The sequence below is a fragment of the Schistocerca nitens genome, chromosome 1 (assembly GCF_023898315.1).
Source record: "Schistocerca nitens isolate TAMUIC-IGC-003100 chromosome 1, iqSchNite1.1, whole genome shotgun sequence".
Taxonomy (NCBI): domain Eukaryota; kingdom Metazoa; phylum Arthropoda; class Insecta; order Orthoptera; family Acrididae; genus Schistocerca; species Schistocerca nitens.
Window position 1 is genome coordinate 268,999,327 of NC_064614.1, and position 21,271 is coordinate 269,020,597.

Genomic DNA, 21,271 nt, shown 5'->3' on the forward strand with positions numbered 1-21,271 from the left:
ATTCAAGCCTTGTTGTTGTTGTTGTTGTTGTTGTGGTCTTCAGTCCTGAGGCTGGTTTGATGCAGCTCTCCATGCTACTCTATCCTGTGCAAGCTTCTTCATCTCCCAGTACCTACAGCAGCCTACATCCTTCTGAATCTGCTTAGTGTATTGATCTCTTGGTCTCGCTCTACGATTTTTACCCTCCAAGCTGCCCTCCAATACTAAATTGGTGATCCCTCGATGAATCAGAACATGTCCTACCAACCGATCCCTTCTTCTAGTCAAGTTGTGCCATAAGCTCCTCTTCTCCCCAATTCTATTCAATACCTCCTCAATAGTTATGTGATCTACCCATCTAATCTACAGCATTCTTCTGTAGCACCACATTTCGAATGCTTCTATTCTCTTCTTGTCTAAACTATTTATCGTCCACGTTTCACTTCCATACACGACTATACTCAGTACAAATACTTTCAGAAACGACTTCCTGACATTTAAATCTATACTCGATGTTAACAAATTTTTCTTCTTCAGAAACGCTTTCCTTGCCATTGCCAGTCTACATTTAATATCCTCTCTACTTCTGCCATCATCAGTTATTTTGCTCCCCAAATAGCAAAACTCCTTTACTACTTTAAGTGTCTCATTTCCTAATCTAATTCGCTCAGCATCACCCGACTTAATTCGACTACATTCCATTATCCTCGTTTTCCTTTTGTTTATGTTCATCTTATACCCTCCTTTCAAGACACTGTCCATTCCGTTCAACTGCTCTTCCATGTCATTTGCTGTCTCTGACAGAATTACAATGTCATCGGCGAACCTCAAAGTTTTTATTTCCTCTCCATGGATTTTAATACCTACTCCGAACTTTTCTTTTGTTTCCTTTATTGTTTGCTTAATATACAGATTGAATAGCATCGGGGATAGGCTACAACCCTGTCTCACTCCATTCCCAACCACTGCTTCCCTTTGATACCCCTCGACTCTTATTACTGCTATCTGGTTTCTGTATAAATTGTAAATAGCCTTTCACTCCCTGTATTTTACCCCTGCCACCTTCAGTACTTGAAAGAGAGTATACCAGTCAACATTGTCAAAAGCTTTCTCCAAGTCTGCAAATGCTAGAAACGTAGGTTTGCCTTTCCTTAATCTATTTTAAAAGATAAGTCGTAGCGTCAGTATTGCCTCACGTGTTCCAACATTTCTACGGAATCCAAACTAATCTTCCCCAAGGTCAGCTTCTACCAGTTTTTCCATTCGTCTGTAAAGAATTCGCATAGTATTTTACAGCTGTGACTTATTAAACTGATTATTCGGTAATTTTCACATCTGTCAACACCTGCTTTCTTTGGGATTGGAATTATTATATTCTTCTTGAAGCCTGAGGGTATTTCGCCTGTCTCATACATCTTGCTCAGCAGATGGTAGAGTTTTGTCAGGACTGGCTATCCCAAGGTTGTCAGTAGTTCTAATGGAATGTTGTCTACTCCGGGGGCCTTGTTTCGACTCAGGTCTTTCAGTGCTCTGTCAAACTCTTCACGCAGTATCCTATCTCCCATTTCATCTTCATCTACATCCTCTTCCATTTCCATAATATTGTCCTCAAGTACATCGCCCTTGTATAGAACCTCTATATACTCCTTCCACCTTTCTACTTTCCCTTCTTTGCTTAGAACTGGGTTTCCATCAAAGCTCTTGATTTTCATGCAAGTGGTTCTCCTTTCTCCAGAGGTTTCTTTAATTTTCCTGTAGGCAGTATCTATCATACCTCTCGTGAGATAAGCCTCTACATCCTTACATTTATCCTCTAGCCATCCCTGCTTAGCCATTTTGCACTTCCTGTCGATCTCATTTTTGAGACGTTTGTATTCCTTTTTGCCTGCTTCATTTACTGCATTTTTATATTTTCTCCTTTCATCAATTAAATTCAATATTTCTTCTGTTATCCAAGGGTTTCTACTAGCCCTCGTCTTTTTACCTATTTACTCCTCTGCTGCCTTCACTCTTTCATCCCTCAAAGCTACCCATTCTTCTTCTACTGTATTTCTTTCCCCCATTCCTGCCATTTGTTCCCTTATGCTCTCCCTGAAACTCTGTACAACCTCTGGGTTAGTCAGTTTATCCAGATCCCATCTCCTTAAATTCCCACCTTCTTGCAATTTCTTCAGTTTTAATCTACAGTTCATAACCAATAGATAGTGGTCAGAGTCCACATCTGCCCCTGGAAATGTCTTACAATTTAAAACCTGGTTCCTAAATCTCTGTCTTACCATTATGTAATCTATCTGATACCTTTTAGTATCTCCAGGGTTCTCCCATGTATACAACCTTCTTGTATGATTCTAGAACCAAGAGCTGTGAATAAGTTAGGCTCTGTGCAAAAATCTACCAGAGGCCTTCCTCTTTCATTTCTTACCCCCAATCCGTATTTACCTACTATGTTTCCTTCTCTCCCTTTTCCTACTCTCGAATTCCAGTCACCCATGACTATTAAATTTTCGTCTCCCTTCACTACCTGAATAATTTCTTTTATCTCATCATACATTTCTTCAATTTCTTCGTCATCTGCAGAGCTAGTTGGCATATAAACTTGTACTACTTTAGTAGGCATGGGCTTCGTGTCTATCTTGGCCACAATAATACGTTCACTATGCTGTTTGTAGTAGCTTACCCACACTCCTATTTTTTATTCATTATTAAACGTACTCCTGCATTACCCCTATTTGATTTTGTATTTATAACCCTGTATTCACCTGACCAAAAGTCTTGTTCCTCCTGCCACCGAACGTCGCTGATTCCCACTATATCTAACTTTAACCTATCCATTTCCCTTTTTAAATTTTCTAACCTACCTGTCCGATTAAGGGATCTGACATTCCACGCTCCGATCCGTAGAACGCCAGTTTTCTTTCTCCTGATAATGACGTCCTCTTGAGTTGTCCTCGCCCGGAGATCCGAATGGGGGACTATCTTACCTCCGGAATATTTTACTCAAGAGGACGCCATCTTCGTTTAATATTACAGTAAAGCTGCATGCCCTCGGAAAAAATTACGGCTGTAGTTTCCCCTTGCTTTCAGCCGTTCACAGTACCAGCACAGCAAGGCCGTTTTGGTTAGTGTTACAAGGCCAGATCAGTCAATCATCCAGAGTGTTGCCCCTGCAACTACTGAAAAGGCTGCTGCCCCTCTTCAGGAACCACACGTTTGTCTGGCCTCTCAACAGATACCCCTCCGCTGTGGTTGCACCTATGGTACGGCTATCTGTATCGCTGAGTTACGCAAGCCTCCCCACCAATGGTTTTTTTTGGGGGGTAGGGGTTCTATACATGAAAAAATTATAAATTTTTAAAAAATTCATCATTTTAATAGATATTTTGCTTATCAGTGTACGACTATTTTATTGTAAAAAACAATTTATTTATGTCAATAAAACTATACGAAATGTGAAATTACAATTTTGATATTGTCTGTTTCCCACAGAGAATACAAGAAGTGTATCGAGTAGTCCAGTTCCTTAACTGTAACGACACGCTCTACACTTAGTGAAAGATTAACTTTTGATCAGTTCTGTTGCCATCCACATCTACAACTACACGCTAAAAACACTGGAACATACACTGCAGAAGCTACTTTACAGCATACCACATTCTTCGTATTCCTTCACGAATGGAGTGCGGGACGAATGACACTGTCTGCGCCTCTCCTAGTTGCTATAATGTTTATTTTCCTCACTCTTCCTTCTAGAGTGCTGTGCAGAAGCAGACTCCATCCCGAATTCGTTTCTCGTAATTTTGTTGGCAGGTTTTCCATGGGATGGTGGTCATCTCGCCCTAGCTGTGCGCTAGTTCAACTTTACCCACAGGTCAAACTCTACTACAGCATTGGTGCTACACTTCTTTGTATGTGCCCGACGTATCTACAAGTCTAATTTGAAAACAACTATAGACACTCGATCTCTATTCCAGCACACGCCGTGCTAACAGCAATTTCCCAGGATGTTAACAATGAAAGCCTGTTTTATTCCCCAAGGTGTAACCGAACAGATCATTCCATTTCTTGGTTCGAGGTCTGGGATACTTTACCCCAGAGTACAACAAAAGCCACTGCATTCGATTTTTATAATGTACGGGAAGTCTGGTTTCTGCTCATTAAAATTTCAAAAAGAATTATTGTGGAAGTAACGTTCTACAATATTAAACGACTCGTTTGTTTAATGATGCTACAATTTCCTTATTCCTCACTTACAGTTGTTGTTGTTGTAGACTATAATCTTTAGTGCAGCCTCACCAACCTAGTCATACTGCGCGAATCTCTTCATATCTGCATAACTAATGCAACCTTACTTTATTTCAGTTTACTAACTGTATTCAAGCCTTAGGGTCTTCAATTTTTAGCCGTCAAACTGCCTTCCATTACCAAGTAAACTATTCCCTAATGTCTTAGGATGTGTCCCATCTTTTAAAGACGTTGTGGACGAAAGCTCTTTGTTCCCAGACTCTATTCTAGTTACCCAGTCCACCCATTTTATTTTCAGCCTTCTTCTTTAACACTTATTCCAAAAGCTTCTATTCTTTTCTTATGCTTACCCATGTCTGAAATTTCCTACTTTTCTGCAATTTCTTCAGTTTTAGTCTGCATTTCTTAACTAATAAATTATGGTGGTAGTGCACATAAGTAGTTGGAAACGTTTTGGAGTTCAAAATTTCTAAATCTCTGTCTTATTATTATTATTATTATGTGCAATAATCCTTCTGGTGTCTCTAATCTCTTCCATCATGGCAAACTTCTTTCATCATTCTTATGTCACGTGTTTGTGTTATTTCTTTACTTACTGATTTCTCCGACAATGTTCTTTGCACACGTTCTTCATTTTACTGCGTTTATCTCCGGTGCAAATAATTATTAAGACCACTAAAAGGAGATGATTTTTGGACCGCACTTTTGTTTTCTGTTGGGAGTGAAACGTTACATTATCGGCGCGCCATTACCATAACAGATGCGTAACACGATGTAGTCACAATAAAGCCCTATGACTTCTCCAATTGCGAGTTTGCGTGCTTGGAAGAAAATTCCGTGTTAATAAATCAGATGGGAGCTACTTCGACATCGAGGTTAACTGCGCGAAACGTTATTCCTGTCGACACGCAATCGATACAGAGTGTTCGCTGAGGCCTCAAATAACACGGAAAGTTTGCTAACAGCGCTCACGCTTTCCGTAACACTTAGAAACATTTCACCGAAAATTAAACACTGTCTACGAAAGAACTAGTTAACTTCCATGTTCACCCGAAGCCTTCAAGAAATATTGTAATTTGTGGATATCAACTCAAACTTTCTAGCCATCCGTAAATGCCTAGCGCGAGATTGTTGAAGTATAAGTAACCAGTAAACCCCCGATTCTTCGAAGAATCGAACTTCCATGGATAAAACAGATTTAAACGTCTGACTGCTTTACAAGTGAGTTACTGCGTTAAATATTTGACTTTAACCATGCAAGCGAGGAAAAGTTTAGGAAAGGTTTGAAGTTATGCGTTAAGTTTGTTGGAAGTTGCTAAATGCTCTCATTATGAAACACTGGATGAATATAGTCTGGGTAATTTGCGCTCCATTTTAAGCAAAAGATATTTTTTCACGCGTCTCAATATTTGTGACGTCATATCTCCTTTACTGCAAGTCGTACAGTGATATAATACTGCAACCACATTCCGTGGTATATCTGGATACTGTATGCAAACTGTTATGAATAGACTGAGTAGTAAATAAGTAATAAATTAGAACGTATCGCCTGATGTTGTAGTTTCACCGTATGAACAATGAAACTGTAGTAAGCGATAATTTTTTTTCTTTCATCATTTTGTGGGCGTGTCAGCGAGAAGCAGTTTCGTATAGATTAAACTCAGTTGGTGCTGGCGTGTTTGTTGCCGTTGGAAGTAGTTTATCTTGTAGTGAAATATGTGAAATATATTATACTCAGCAACCGGAATCAAAATTTGGTCCCTTTTACCGCCTCCCGACCAGACATATAGTTGCTGAAAGGTACAAGTAAAATTTGAGTCTCGTTTTGAATATGTACTACGACTCATGAATAAAATGTTCGCGGTTTTCAAACCGCGTCAATTCGAATAAAATCCTCGAGCTTTCGATGACCATCTCCCCCATCGTCGTCAGGAGTTCACTGGCTGCCGGGGCTGCATACACATACTACGACTCATACAATTATAGTTGGTGATGAATTGAATCTACCCTCGATATTTACGTGAAAATACGTGCTTAAACCTAATGGTAGGCGCAAAACGTGTTGCGAAATTATTCTAAACGTTTTCTCCGTAAGCTATTTTGGATAATTATGTCAGGAGCACATACATAAACGCACTGGATATCTCAACAACAAACAATCCTGAACAAACAGAGAGAGTCACGATGGACACAGAAATTAGAGAGTTCCAATAAACCCACAGTCCTTGAAAGAATCAAACTCTCATGTATAAAACATCTTCAGACTTCTGATTATTTGACAAATGATTAGTGTGTCAAATATTTGACGTTAAACACGTAGGGGAACTTCGGTAGAGGGAGGTACCCAATGATCAGCAGTCATTTTGAGGTACAAGAAAATTATAACACGCCGTTAAATTGGTTCAGACCTCTTTATTATAATATTAAATTTCAAAACATTACACTTTATCAGTATGCAGTTTCCTAAATTAGCATTTTAATTGAAGAATTTGTGAAATCGTGGGGCAATATGGGGAATAATATTTTACATACAAAAATTAGTTATAAATGTCATATCTGCCCCCAATGAATCACGGACCTAGCGGTCGGTGGGGTGGCTTGCGTGTCTGAGCGATGCAGGTAGCCGTACCGTAGGTGCAGCCATAACTGAGGGGTATCTGTTGAGAAGCCAGACAAACGTGTGGTTCCTGAAGAGGGGCAGCCATCTTTTCAGTAGTTGCAGGGAAAACAGTCTGAATGATTGACTGATCTGGCCTTGTGTCATCACCCACATGGCAATCAAAGGGGTCGTGCTACAAAAAGAAATGGCACCCCAGACCATCACTCTTAGTGAAATGATAATGAAATCAATATCTTAAGCTGTCGACAGGCGTTGATATTCGTCAACAGTTGAAAATGTGTGCCCCGACCGGGACTCGAACCCGGGGTCTCGTGCTTACATGGCAGACGCTCTATCCATCTGAGCCACCGAGGACACAGAGGATAGTGCGGCTGCAGGGATTTATTCCATGCACGCTCCCCGTGAGACCCACATTCCCAACTTAATGTCCACATACTACATTCGTAGTGCCCCTGCCCACTACACTCATTACTCGCGGCACACAATCTTACCGAGTCCCGTAAGAGTTTGGCCAATGCGTGTGCATCCGAACAGAAGAAGGAGGTCAATGGCCGGTTAGCCTTAACTATACGGAGCTGGTATCTGACCTCCTTCTTCTGTGCGGATGCACACGCATTGCCTAAACTCTTACGGGATTCGGTAAGATTGTCTGCCGCGAGTAATGAGTCTAGTAGGCAAGGGCACTACGAATGTAGTGTGTGGACATTAAGTTGGGAATGTGGGTCTCACGGGGAGCGTGCAAGGAATAAATCCCTGCAGTCGCACTATCCTCTGTGCCCTCGGTGGCTCAGATGGAAAGAGCGTCTGCCATGTAAGCAGGGGATCCCGGTTTCGAGTCCCGGTCGGGACACACATTTTCAACTATCCCCGTTGATGTATATCAACGCCTGTGGACAGCTTAAGGTATTGATTTAATTATCATTTCATTCTAGAGCGCTGCATGGTCACCGATGGTATCTGTTCTTTCGCACTATCCTCTGTGCCCTTGGTGGCTCAGATGGATAGAGCGTCTGCCATGTCAGGTCGGTATCCCACCGTCGCCCCTAGGCATCCCCAGACACTTCTTCGCTGGTCATCAAGGTTCAATTCAAAGCTGGACAATTCTACTCCAGTCAATGAGACTTGAGGCCGAAAACCCCTCCAGAGACGCCCCGGACAGTGGTTGGATACGAAGCTGGCTGTTGCCCGCCATAAGGCTCGACAACAAGCATAGATGGTCTGGGATGCTATTTCTTTACGTAGCAGGAGCCCTTTGGTTGTCATCCGCGGCACCCTTGCAGCACAGCGGTAAGTCGACGATGTTGCACTCCCCGTTTTGTTGACCTTCGTGGAAAGGCATCCTGAGCTTACATTTCAGCAAGATAATGCCCGCCCGCACACGAAGAGAGTTTCTGCTGCTTGTCTTCGTGCTTACCAAACCCTGCTGTGGCCAGTAAGATCGCCGGATCTCCCGCCAATTTAGAACGTGAAAAGCATTAAGGGTTGGGCCGCGCGGGATTAGCCGAGTGGTCTTAGGCGCTGCAGTCGTGGACTGTGCGGCTGGTCCCCGCGGAGGTTCGAGTCCTCCCTCGGGCATGGGTGTGTGTGAGTTTGTCCTTTGGATAATTTAGGTTAAGTAGTGTGTAAGCTTAGGGACTGATGACCTTAGCAGTTAAGTCCCATAAGATTTCACACACATTTGAAAAAAAAATTAAGGGTAGGGCACTCCAGCATCGCGGGATTTTAATCATCGACTGCGCCAGTTGGATAGGATTTGGCACGATATCACTCACGAGGACATCCAACAACTCTATCAGTCAATGACATGCCGAATAACTGCTTGCATAAGGGCCAGAGGTTCACCAGCGTGTCGGCCTGGGTGGACGAGCGGTTCTAGGCGCTACAGTCTGGAACCGCGCGACCGTTACGGTCGCAGGTTCTAATCCTGCCTCGGGTATGGATGTGTGTGATGTCCTTAGGTTAGTTAGGTTTAAGTAGTTCTAAGTTCTAGGGGACTGATGACCTTAGAAGTTAAGTCCCATAGTGCTCACAGCCATCTGAACCATTTTCACCTGCGTGTTATTTACTTGCTCAATTTGTTAAACTCTTTCTCTCGAATAAATCATCCAGTTTTTCAGAAACTGTAACCATTTGCTTATCTGTACACGTATATAATATCTACTATTTTGTTATCCCAATTGGATAGTTGATGGCCTAACTTGTTACGGTTACAGAACATACGCGCACACATCAAACTAGCATACATCAAACTACAGCAGTAAGAAATTAGCAAATATACTATAAAAATTATGTAGCACCTTTACGTTTCGAAAGATTGTGTATTAATTGCATCTTAATATGAATAACTAACTATGTCAGTACACATGCATCCAACTGCCATGTATAGCATAGAAAAGGCGGACTCGGCATAATATTTAGCCGAATATTTTGCCCTAAAAGCACGACTAGCTGTTTTAAATAGAAATAGCCAGGTATTTTCATTCGTTTATTAATAATCAGTTACAATCAGGTTTTGCGATGTCGGCGTTAAATGTGTTTAAACTAAAAATACAATCAGCTAACAGCCTTATTGTTTGGAAATGACAGCAGTAACTGAATGTCCCGTTTTCTTAATTACTGTCGTCTTCCTAAGATGCGAAAATAAATTAAAAAAGTTCGTTTTGAACACAATAAATAATTATCTGTTGTTCTGGGACGGCATACGAAAAGATATTCGTTAACTTTATGACTGGGTGTTGTGTGCTGTCCTTAGGTTAGTTAGGTTTAAGTAGTTCTAAGTTCTAGGGGCCTGATGACCATAGATGTTAAGTCCCATAGTGCTCAGAGCCATTTTTCGTTAACTTCAGGCATTTCAATTGGACTTATCGAAAAATAAGAGTAATATTTAGTTAAGTATTACTGTTTCTCATCTGTACCCAATTTATGAAGCACGTTATTTATCTTGGAAATAATTTCATGGAACTGCTGACAGTACATTATTAAATTACATAACAATAACATCATCTTTGCGATCGTGTCGGTTTCCACTTTAAAGGATTGCTTTGTCCATTGCGCTTTCATGAAAGAGAACATCCAGTCTAAGGCGCTGCAAACATGGACTGTGCGGCTGGTCCCGGCAGAGGTTCGACTCCTCCCTCGGGCATGGGTGTGTGTATTTGTCCTTAGGATAATTTAGGTTAAGTAGTGTGTAAGCTTAGGGACTGATGACCTTAGCAGTTAAGTCCCATAAGATTTCACACACATTAGAACATTAGAACATTTTTAGAAAGTTGGTGTGATGGCCTGGAAGTGCAAAGTAATATTCTACCAATGTCAACAACCCCGAACGAAATTCTTCATTATCCCCTTCCGTGTTTCACCACGCGTAGTAGTATGGCCCGAGAGGAGTGGGTTGTCATCGGCTGATCGGCACATTCTGTTACATCTCGCCGCGCGGGATTAGCCGAATGGTCAGGGGCGCTGCAGTCATGGACTGTGCGGCTGGTCCCGACGGAGGTTCGACTCCTCCCTCGGGCATGGGTGTGTGTATTTGTCCTTAGGATAATTTAGGTTAAGTAGTGTGTAAGCTTAGGGACTGATGACCTTAGCAGTTAAGTCCCATAAGATTTCACACACATTGGAACATTTTTGAAAGAGAACATCCTTAGAATGTTGGTGTGATGGCCTGGAAGTGCAAAGTAATATTCTACCAATGTCAACAACCCCGAACGAAATTCTTCATTATCCCCTTCCGTGTTTCACCACGCGTAGTAGTATGGCCCGAGAGGAGTGGGTTGTCATCGGCTGATCGGCACATTCTGTTACATCTCGCCGCGTGGGATTAGCCAAACGGTCAGGGGCGCTGCAGTCATGGACTGTGCGGCTGGTCCCGGCGGAGGTTCGAGTCCTCCCTCGGGCATGGGTGTGTGTATTTGTTCTTAGGATAATTTAGGTTAAGTAGTGTGTAAGCTTAGGGACTGATGACCTTAGCAGTTAAGTCCCATATGATTTCACACATATTGGAACATTTTTGAAAGAGAACATCCTTAGAATGTTGGTGTGATGGCCTGGAAGTGCAAAGTGATATTCTACCAATGTCAACAACTCCGAACGAAATTCTTCATTATCCCCTTCCGTGTTTCACCACGCGTAGTAGTATGGCCCGAGAGGAGTGGGTTGTCATCGGCTGATCGGCACATTCTGTTACATCTCGCCGCGTGGGATTAGCCGAACGGTCAGGGGCGCTGCAGTCATGGACTGTGCGGTTGGTCCCGGCGGAGGTTCGAGACCTCCCTCGGGCATGGGTGTGTGTATTTGTCCTTAGGATAATTTAGGTTAAGTAGTGTGTAAGCTTAAGGACTGATGACCTTAGCAGTTAAGTCCCATAAGATTTCACACACATTGGAACATTTTTGAAAGAGAACATCCTTAGAATGTTGGTGTGATGGCCTGGAAGTGCAAAGTAATATTCTACCAATGTCAACAACTCCGAACGAAATTCTTCATTATCCCCTTCCGTGTTTCACCACGCGTAGTAGTATGAGCCGAGAGGGGTGGGTTGTCATCGGCTGATCGGCACATTCTGTTACATGTCGCCGCGCGGGATTAGCCGAACGGTCAGGGGGGCTGCAGTCATGGACTGTGCGGCTGGTCCGGCGGAGGTTCGAGTCCTCCCTCGGGCATGGGTGTGTGTATTTGTTCTTAGGATAATTTAGGTTAAGTAGTGTGTAAGGTTAGGGACTGATGACCTTAGCAGTTAAGTCCCATATGATTTCACACATATTGGAACATTTTTGAAAGAGAACATCCTTAGAATGTTGGTGTGATGGCCTGGAAGTGCAAAGTGATATTCTACCAATGTCAACAACTCCGAACGAAATTCTTCATTATCCCCTTCCGTGTTTCACCACGCGTAGTAGTATGGCCCGAGAGGAGTGGGTTGTCATCGGCTGATCGGCACATTCTGTTACATCTCGCCGCGTGGGATTAGCCGAACGGTCAGGGGCGCTGCAGTCATGGACTGTGCGGTTGGTCCCGGCGGAGGTTCGAGACCTCCCTCGGGCATGGGTGTGTGTATTTGTCCTTAGGATAATTTAGGTTAAGTAGTGTGTAAGCTTAAGGACTGATGACCTTAGCAGTTAAGTCCCATAAGATTTCACACACATTGGAACATTTTTGAAAGAGAACATCCTTAGAATGTTGGTGTGATGGCCTGGAAGTGCAAAGTAATATTCTACCAATGTCAACAACTCCGAACGAAATTCTTCATTATCCCCTTCCGTGTTTCACCACGCGTAGTAGTATGAGCCGAGAGGGGTGGGTTGTCATCGGCTGATCGGCACATTCTGTTACATGTCGCCGCGCGGGATTAGCCGAACGGTCAGGGGGGCTGCAGTCATGGACTGTGCGGCTGGTCCGGCGGAGGTTCGAGTCCTCCCTCGGGCATGGGTGTGTGTATTTGTTCTTAGGATAATTTAGGTTAAGTAGTGTGTAAGGTTAGGGACTGATGACCTTAGCAGGTAAGTCCCATATAATTTCACACACATTGGAACATTTTTGAAAGAGAACATCCTTAGTATGTTGGTGTGATGGCCTGGAACTGCAAAGTAATATTCTACCAATGTCAACAACTCCGAACGAAATTCTTCATTATCCCCTTCCGTGTTTCACCACGCGTAGTAGTATGAGCCGAGAGGGGTGGGTTGTCATCGGCTGATCGGCACATTCTGTTACATCTCGCCGCGCGGGATTGGCCGAATGGTCAGGGGCGCTGCAGTCATGGATTGTGCGGCTGGTCCCGGCGGAGGTCCGAGTCCTCCCTCGGGCATGGGTGTGTGTATTTGTCCTTAGGATAATTTAGGTTAAGTAGTGTGTAAGCTTAGGGACTGATGACCTTAGCAGTTAAGGCCCATAAGATTTCACACACATTTGAACTTTTTTTTTGTTACATCTCGCTCGCTCTGCGCATAGCGTAGTTTTGACGTTGTGTATTAAGCTCGTTCGTCCTACGAAGAAAAACATTGGACGCAGTCATAAGAATACTATTGGTTAGAGTATCACTGTGGTAATATCCTTATCCCTCCTTACAATTACTTCCCACGATTAAGTCATTAGCTTGGAACGTGCCTTTGTTGTGCGTTCTCTGATTCATTGCTAAGGAGCCTAACAACATCCAGACTGGCAGGACTTTTATGTACTCGTACGTATGTGATCAGACACGACCGTAAAAAGCGGAACATTTCCGGCTGAAGCCGAACGTGTGGCAGCCGACGGGCGCACACGCAGCCCTTCACTGTTAAGACTCAAGTCCGCTGCGGAGGCTCACGTGACCGCTTGGTAGCAGGTCCACATCATACGCAGCGCTCCAAAACGACCAGTGTCTCCTTTAAGAGCGTGACTTACGATCACACGCACAGTAGTCCAGTGACGCACCACAGCACTGACAGGGTTGTCACGTGTTTTGCAGGTGAACGGAGAGCGGCGATGAGTGTCAACTCGAGCGCCGCGGGCCGGCGCTCCACAAGCGTCAGCGGCAGCGGCAGCGCCAGCGACAAGCGCGCCAGCTTCCAGAGCCACGAGGCGCGGGACAGCTTCAAGAGCCTGCACACCAGCCTCGAGGACGGCTCCAACTCGGGGCACGGTGAGCCCGCCCGAGACCACCAGCAGATTCAAAAACGTTATCGCTAATCTACACTCTTATACATGTATAAGGTTATAGCATGCGTATATACACTCCTGGAAATTGAAATAAGAACACCGTGAATTCATTGTCCCAGGAAGGGGAAACTTTATTGACACATTCCTGGGGTCAGATACATCACATGATCACACTGACAGAACCACAGGCACATAGACACAGGCAACAGAGCATGCACAATGTCGGCACTAGTACAGTGTATATCCACCTTTCGCAGCAATGCGGGCTGCTATTCTCCCATGGAGACGATCGTAGAGATGCTGGATGTAGTCCTGTGGAACGGCTTGCCATGCCACTTCCACCTGGCGCCTCAGTTGGACCAGCGTTCGTGCTGGACGTGCAGACCGCGTGAGACGACGCTTCATCCAGTCCCAAACATGCTCAATGGGGGACAGATCCGGAGATCTTGCTGGCCAGGGTAGTTGACTTACACCTTCTAGAGCACGTTGGGTGGCACGGGATACATGCGGACGTGCATTGTCCTGTTGGAACAGCAAGTTCCCTTGCCGGTCTAGGAATGGTAGAACGATGGGTTCGATGACGGTTTGGATGTACCGTGCACTATTCAGTGTCCCCTCGACGATCACCAGTGGTGTACGGCCAGTGTAGGAGATCGCTCCCCACACCATGATGCCGGGTGTTGGCCCTGTGTGCCTCGGTCGTATGCAGTCCTGATTGTGGCGCTCACCTGCACGGCGCCAAACACGCATACGACCATCATTGGCACCAAGGCAGAAGCGACTCTCATCGCTGAAGACGACACGTCTCCATTCGTCCCTCCATTCACGCCTGTCGCGACACCACTGGAGGCGGGCTGCACGATGTTGGGGCGTGAGCGGAAGACGGCCTAACGGTGTGCGGGACCGTAGCCCAGCTTCATGGAGACGGTTGCGAATGGTCCTCGCCGATACCCCAGGAGCAACAGTGTCCCTAATTTGCTGGGAAGTGGCGGTGCGGTCACCTACGGCACTGCGTAGGATCCTACGGTCTTGGCGTGCATCCGTGCGTCGCTGCGGTCCGGTCCCAGGTCGACGGGCACGTGCACCTTCCGCCGACCACTGGCGACAACATCGATGTACTGTGGAGACCTCACGCCCCACGTGTTGAGCAATTCGGCGGTACGTCCACCCGGCCTCCCGCATGCCCACTATACGCCCTCGCTCAAAGTCCGTCAACTGCACATACGGTTCACGTCCACGCTGTCGCGGCATGCTACCAGTGTTAAAGACTGCGATGGAGCTCCGTATGCCACGGCAAACTGGCTGACACTGACGGCGGCGGTGCACAAATGCTGCGCAGCTAGCGCCATTCGACGGCCAACACCGCGGTTCCTGGTGTGTCCGCTGTGCCGTGCGTTTGATCATTGCTTGTACAGCCCTCTCGCAGTGTCCGGAGCAAGTATGGTGGGTCTGACACACCGGTGTCAATGTGTTCTTTTTTCCATTTCCAGGAGTGTAATATCTGATCAAAAGTATCCACACACCCCTATACAGGGTGGTCCATTAATAGTCACCGGGCCAAATATCTCACGAAATAAGCGTGAAACGAAAAAACTACACAGAACGAAACTTGTATAGCTTGAATGGGGAAACCAGATGGCGCTATGGCTGGCCTGCTAGATGGCGCTGCCATAGGTCAAAGGGATATCGACTGCGGTTTTTTTTAAATAGGAACCCCCACTTTTCATTACATATTCGTGTAGTACGTAAAGAAATATGAATGTTTTAGTTGGACCACTTTTTTCGCTTTGTGATAGATGGCGCTGTAATAGTCACAAACGTATAACTACGTGGAATCACGTAAAAGTCCACCTGTGCGCACGGTACATTACCCGCGTTAAAATGGACCGTTTACTAATTGCGGAAAATGTCGATATCGTGTTGATGTATGGCTATTGTGATCAAAATACCCAACGGGCGTGTGCTATGTATGCTGCTCGGTATCCTGAACGACATCATCCAAGTGTCCGGACCGTTCGCCGGATATTTACGTTATTGAAGGAAACAGGAAGTGCTCAGCCACATGTGAAACGTCAACCACGACCTGCAACAAATGATGATGCGCAAGTAGGTCTTTTAGCTGCTGTCGCGGCTACTCCGCACATCAGTAGCAGACAAATTGCGCGAGAATCGGGAATCTCAAAAACGTCGGTGTTGAGAATGCTACATCAACATCTATTGCATCCGTACCATATTCCTATGCACCAGGAATTTCATGGCGACGACTTTGAACGTTGTGTACAGTTGTGCCACTGGGCACAAGAGAAATAAGGGGACGATGACAGATTTTTTGCACGCGTTCCATTTGTCGACGAAGCGTCATTCACCAACAGCGGTAACGTAAACCGGCATAATATGCACTATTGGACAACGGAAAATCCACGATGTCTGCGACAAGTAGAACATCAGCGACCTTGGCGGGTTAATGTATGGTGCGGCATTATGGTAGGAAGGATAATTGGGCCCCATTTTATCGATGGTAATCTAAATGGTGCAATGTATGGTGATTTCGTACGTAATGTTCTACCGATGTTACTACAAGATGTTTCATTGCATGACAGAATGGCGATGTACTTCCAACATGATGGATGTCCGGCACATAGCTCGCGTGCGTTTGAAGGGGTATTGAATAGCATATTTCATGACAGGTGGATTGGTCGTCGAAGCACCATACCATGGCCCGCACGTTCACCGGATATGACTTCCCAGGATTTCTTTCTGTGGGGAAAGTTGAAGGATATTTGCTATCGTGATCCACCGACAACGCCTGACAACCTGCGTCAGCGCATTGTCAATGCATTTGCGAACATTACGGAAGGCGAACTAGTCGCTGTTGAGAGGAATGTCGTTACACGTATTGCCAAATGCACTGAGGTTGACGGACATGATTTTGAGCATTTATTGCATTAATGTGGTATTTACAGGTAATCACGCTGCAACAGCATGCGTTCTCAGAAATGATAAGTTCACAAATGTACATGTATCACATTGGAACAACCGAAATAAAATGTTCAAACGTACCTACGTTCTGTATTTTAATTTTAAAAACCTATCTGTTACCAACTGTTCGTCTAAAATTGTGACCCACACGTTTGGGACTATTACAGCGCCATCTAGCACAAAGCGAAAAAAGTAGTCCAACTAAAACATTCATGTTTCCTTACGTACTACACGAATATATAATAAAAATGGGGGTTCCTATTTAAAAAAACGCAGTTGATACCCGATTGACCTATGGCAGCGCCATCTAGCGGGCCAACCGTAGCGCCATCTGGTTTCCTCCTTCAAGCTAGACAAGTTTTGTTCTTTGTATTGTTTTCGTTTGACGCTTATTTCGTGAGATATTTGGCCCGGTCACGATCAATGGACCACCGTGTATAATGCAAAATTGACCACTAGATGTCACTGCAGGCGGATCCGCCAGTATAAAAGAAGCAGAGGATTACTGCATAGTCAGTAGAAAAGCAGTGACAGCAGAATTGATTGATCAGCAGACCTCAGTGACTTCGAATGTGGGGTAGTCACCGGGTGTCACCTGAGTAACAAATCCGTCTAGGACTTTTCACCCCTTCTTAAGCTGCCGAAGTTGACTGTTGACGGTATGATTGTGAAGTGGGAATGCGGAGGAAGAACCACAGCTCACTCAAGACCAGGCAGACATCATTTACTGACGAACTGGGACCGTCGAGAATTATGTCTGAAAAGGAATCATTCGTAAGTTTCAAAGTACTGCAAGCAGTGCAGCTGGCAGAATGAGTGTGCGTAGGGAGTTAAAAACGATGTTCGAGAAGATCCTCAATAGCCACACATTTCTATAGTCCGTGCTAAATGGAACTTGAGATGATGTAAAGCTCGATGCCACTGGACAGTGGCTGATGGAGCTACCTGGAAGGATGAATCACACTTTACAGTGTGGCAATCCGACTGAAGCGGTTTTGTTTGGCGTGTGTCTGGACAACGTGATTTGCCTTCATGTGATAGCAATGTCTTCGTTCATAAGACGTGGTGTTTCGATGTATGGGTGTTTCTCGTGGTCAGGGCGTGGTTCCTTTATTTCGTTTAAGAAAACACAAAATGTGGAAGTTTATGAACGTGTTTTCCAACATCGTGTACTGCATACCGTAAAGGATTGTTTGTATCAGCATGACAATGCACCCTGTCATAAAGCGGCGTCTGTGAGGCGATGTCTTGAGGACAATAACTCTCACCGAGCAAGTCGGCGCAGTGGTTATCACACTGGGCTCGCATTCAGGAAGACGACGGTTCAAACCCGCGTCTGGCCATCCTGATTTAGGTCTTCCATGATTTCCCTGAATCACTTCAGGCTAATGTTGGGATGGTTTCTTTGAAAGGACACGGCTGACTTCCTTCCCTAAACCTATGAGATCGATGACTTCACTGTCTGGTCCCCTCCCCCACATCATCCAACCAAACAACCAACAATAACTTTCCGGAAATGGACTGAACCCAATGGAACCCAATGGAACACTTTTAGGATGAGTTACAACGTCGACTTCGCTTCAAACCACACTGTTCAACATTATTAACTCTTCTGGTTTCTGTTCTTGAGGAATAAAGGGCTCCTATTTCTCCACAGATATTCAGACACCTCACTGAACGTATCCCCGCTATCGTTCAAACCGTCATAAAGACGAAGGATGGACATGACATACTGATGTCCACTGACAGGTCTTAGGACACTTTTCATCAGGTAGTACCTGTGCGTTCCACATCTCCTAAGCCACTGCATCGATTTTAACCAAACTTGATCTACATATCACCTAATATCTGGAAAGCAGTTTGGGGTATGAACTACCTACCTTTCATGGAGTTAATGGTAGGGGCGAAAAGGTGGTGACATAGAAGCATAGCTTAGGAATGTCAGGAACAATTTCAACCAAATTTTGTTTATTACCTACTCATTATTTGTCTTTTTATAATTTGCATAAAAATACTGAAAGGGTGCAAGAAGCTGTGACATGTAAAAATATTGGATAACGATAGATACTAGTACCTAATCTTTAATTTTCGGTTTCGCTAGGCTCACTAATGATAGTCCCGACGATGTTTCCCCTCTACGAAAGGAGTGGCAGGATAGGGGATGAGGCAGAGGGGGATGAGGGAAGTGGTGTAAAGACAGCAACGTATCAGCATATCTCTGTAGTACCTGAAGTAATGTCTACTAAACTTGGCACGCGTATCAATTGCTATCTCGAAATAATTATTATGACAGTGAAGCACTCCTATAACATCTATTGCTGAGGGTAGAGGTGAAAAGGGGTCAAATGAAAGCAGCGTTCCCCTGGAGCAATACCAGATCTATATCAGTATATAAATAGCGACTCGTTAATAAACTTCGTTACAAAATTTTAGAATTTTTGCACAGTAGTCTAATAACATTATGATGGACACAAGGTACATCTGATTTGATACTTTATAAATGGTTTTTGAAAGCCTGCGACTGTAGAAACAATAGGTTTGTTTATAAATAAATCTTCCGCTACCAGTCACGATTTTTCTTTATTTTACTTCTCGCACGACGCGTTTCGAGAAATAATTACCATTTTGAAGTGCGTTTTTTGTGTGTATTAAGCCATTTCTTTTGATGTTCACAGTGGGTGAGAGGCTCCTTTCGTTTCGTTCACCTTCAAGTTTTCTAATAGTCCATTTGTGCAGAGTCTCACCCACACTAAACCTCACACATAACTTGTTGTTGCAATAATGAATAAAAAATTAGGAATGCGGGTAAGCTACTACAAATAGCATACTGAACGCATTTTTGTGGCCAAGATAGATACGAAGCCCACGCATACCACAGTAGTACAAGTTTATAGGTCAACTAGCCAACTAGCTCCTCAGATGACGAAGAGATTGATGAAATGTATGATAAGATGGGGTGACTGGAATTCGATAGTAGGAAAAAGAAGAGAAGGTACCGTAGTAGGTGAATATGGAATGGAGGTAAGAAATGAAAGAGGAAGCAGCCTGGTAGAATTTTGCACAGAGCATAACTTACTCATAGCTAACACTTGGTTCAAGAATCATGAAAGAAGGTTGTATACATGAAAGAGGCCTGGAGATACTAGAACGTTTCAGATAGATTATATAATGGTAAGACAGACATTTAGGACCAAGGTTTTAAATTGTAAGACATTTCCAGTGGCAGATGTGGACTCTGACCACAATCTATTGGTTATGAACTGTAGATTAAAACTGAACAAAATGCAAGAAGGTGGGAATTTAAGGAGATGGGATCTGGATAAACTGACTAACCCAGAGGTTGTACAGAGTTTCAGGGAGAGCATAAGCGAACACTTGTCACAAATGCGGGAAAGAAATACAGTAGAAGAAGAATGGGTAGCTTTGAGGAATGAAATAGTGAAGGCAGCAAAGAATCAAGTTCGTAAAAAGACGAGGGCTAGGAGAAATCCTTGGGTAACAGAAGAGATACTGAATTTAATTGATGAAAGGAGAAAATACAAAAATGCAGTAAGTGAAGCAGGCAAAAAGGAAACAAACGTCTCAAAAATGAGATCGACAGGAAGTGCAAAATGGATAAGCAGGATGTAGAGGTTCATCTCACGAGGGGTAAGATAGATACTGCCTACAGGAAAATTAAAGAGACCTTTGGAGAAAAGAGAACCACTTGCACGAATATCAAGAGCTCAGATGGAAACCCAGTTCTAAGCAAACAAGGGAAAGCAGAAAGATGGAAGGAGTATATAGAGGGTCTATACAAGGGCGATGTACTTGTGGACAATATTATGGAAGTGGAAGAGGAGATAGATGAAGATGAAATGGGAGATATGATACTGCGCGAAGAGTTTGACAGAGCACTGAAAGACCTAAGTCGAAACAAGGCCCCGGGAGTAGACAACATTCCATTAGAACTACTGATGGCCTTGGGAGAGCCAGTCCTGACAAAACTGTACCATCTGGTGAGCAAGATGTATGAGACAGGCGAAATTCACTCAGACTTCAAGAAGAATATAATAATTCCAATCCCAAAGAAAGCAGGTGTTGACAGATGTGAAAATTACCGAACTATCAGTTTAATAAGTGACGGCTGGAAAAAACTAATAAGAATTCTTTACGGACGAATGGAAAAACTGGTAGAAGCCGACATCGGAGAAGATCAGTTTGGATTCCGTAGAAATGTTGGAACACGTGAGGCAATACTAACCCTAAGACTTATCTTAGAAGAAAGATTAAGGAAATGCAAACCTACGTTTCTAGCATTTGTAGACTTAGAGAAAGCTTTTGACAATGTTGACTGGACTACTCTCTTTCAAATTCTGAAGGTGGCAGGGGTAAAATAGAGGGAGCGAAAGGCTATTTACAATTGGTACAGAAATCAGATGGCAGTTATAAGAGTCAAGGGACATGAAAGGGAAGCAGTGGTTGGGAAGGGAGTGAGACAGGGTTGTAGCCTCTCCCCGATGCTATTCAATCTGCATATTGAGCAAGCAGTAAAGTAAACAAAAGAAAAATTTCGCGTAGGTATTAAATTCCAGGGAGAAGAAATAAAAACTTTGAGGTTCGCCGATGACATTGTAATTCTGTCAGAGACAGCAAAGGACATGGAAGAGCAGTTGAACGGAATGAACAGTATCTTGAAAGGAGGATGTAAGATGAACATCAACAAAAGCAAAACGAGGATAATGGAATGTAGTCGAATTACATCGGGTGATGCTGAGGGAATTAGATTAGGAAATGAGACAGTTAAAGTAGTAAAGGAGTTTTGCTATTTGGGGA

At 44.1% G+C, this 21,271-nt stretch overlaps 1 protein-coding gene across 1 annotated transcript in view; it reads left to right on the top strand.

Moving 5' to 3' along the window:
- The window catches only part of LOC126235450 (uncharacterized), a 254,567-nt gene that overhangs the window by 132,319 nt on the left and 100,977 nt on the right, over positions 1–21,271 (top strand). Inside the window, exon 2 of the mRNA XM_049944176.1 lies at positions 13,287–13,460. Within this exon, the coding sequence (XP_049800133.1) occupies positions 13,304–13,460 (157 nt within the window). The 5' untranslated portion in view covers positions 13,287–13,303. The remainder of the gene's footprint in view (positions 1–13,286; positions 13,461–21,271) is intronic.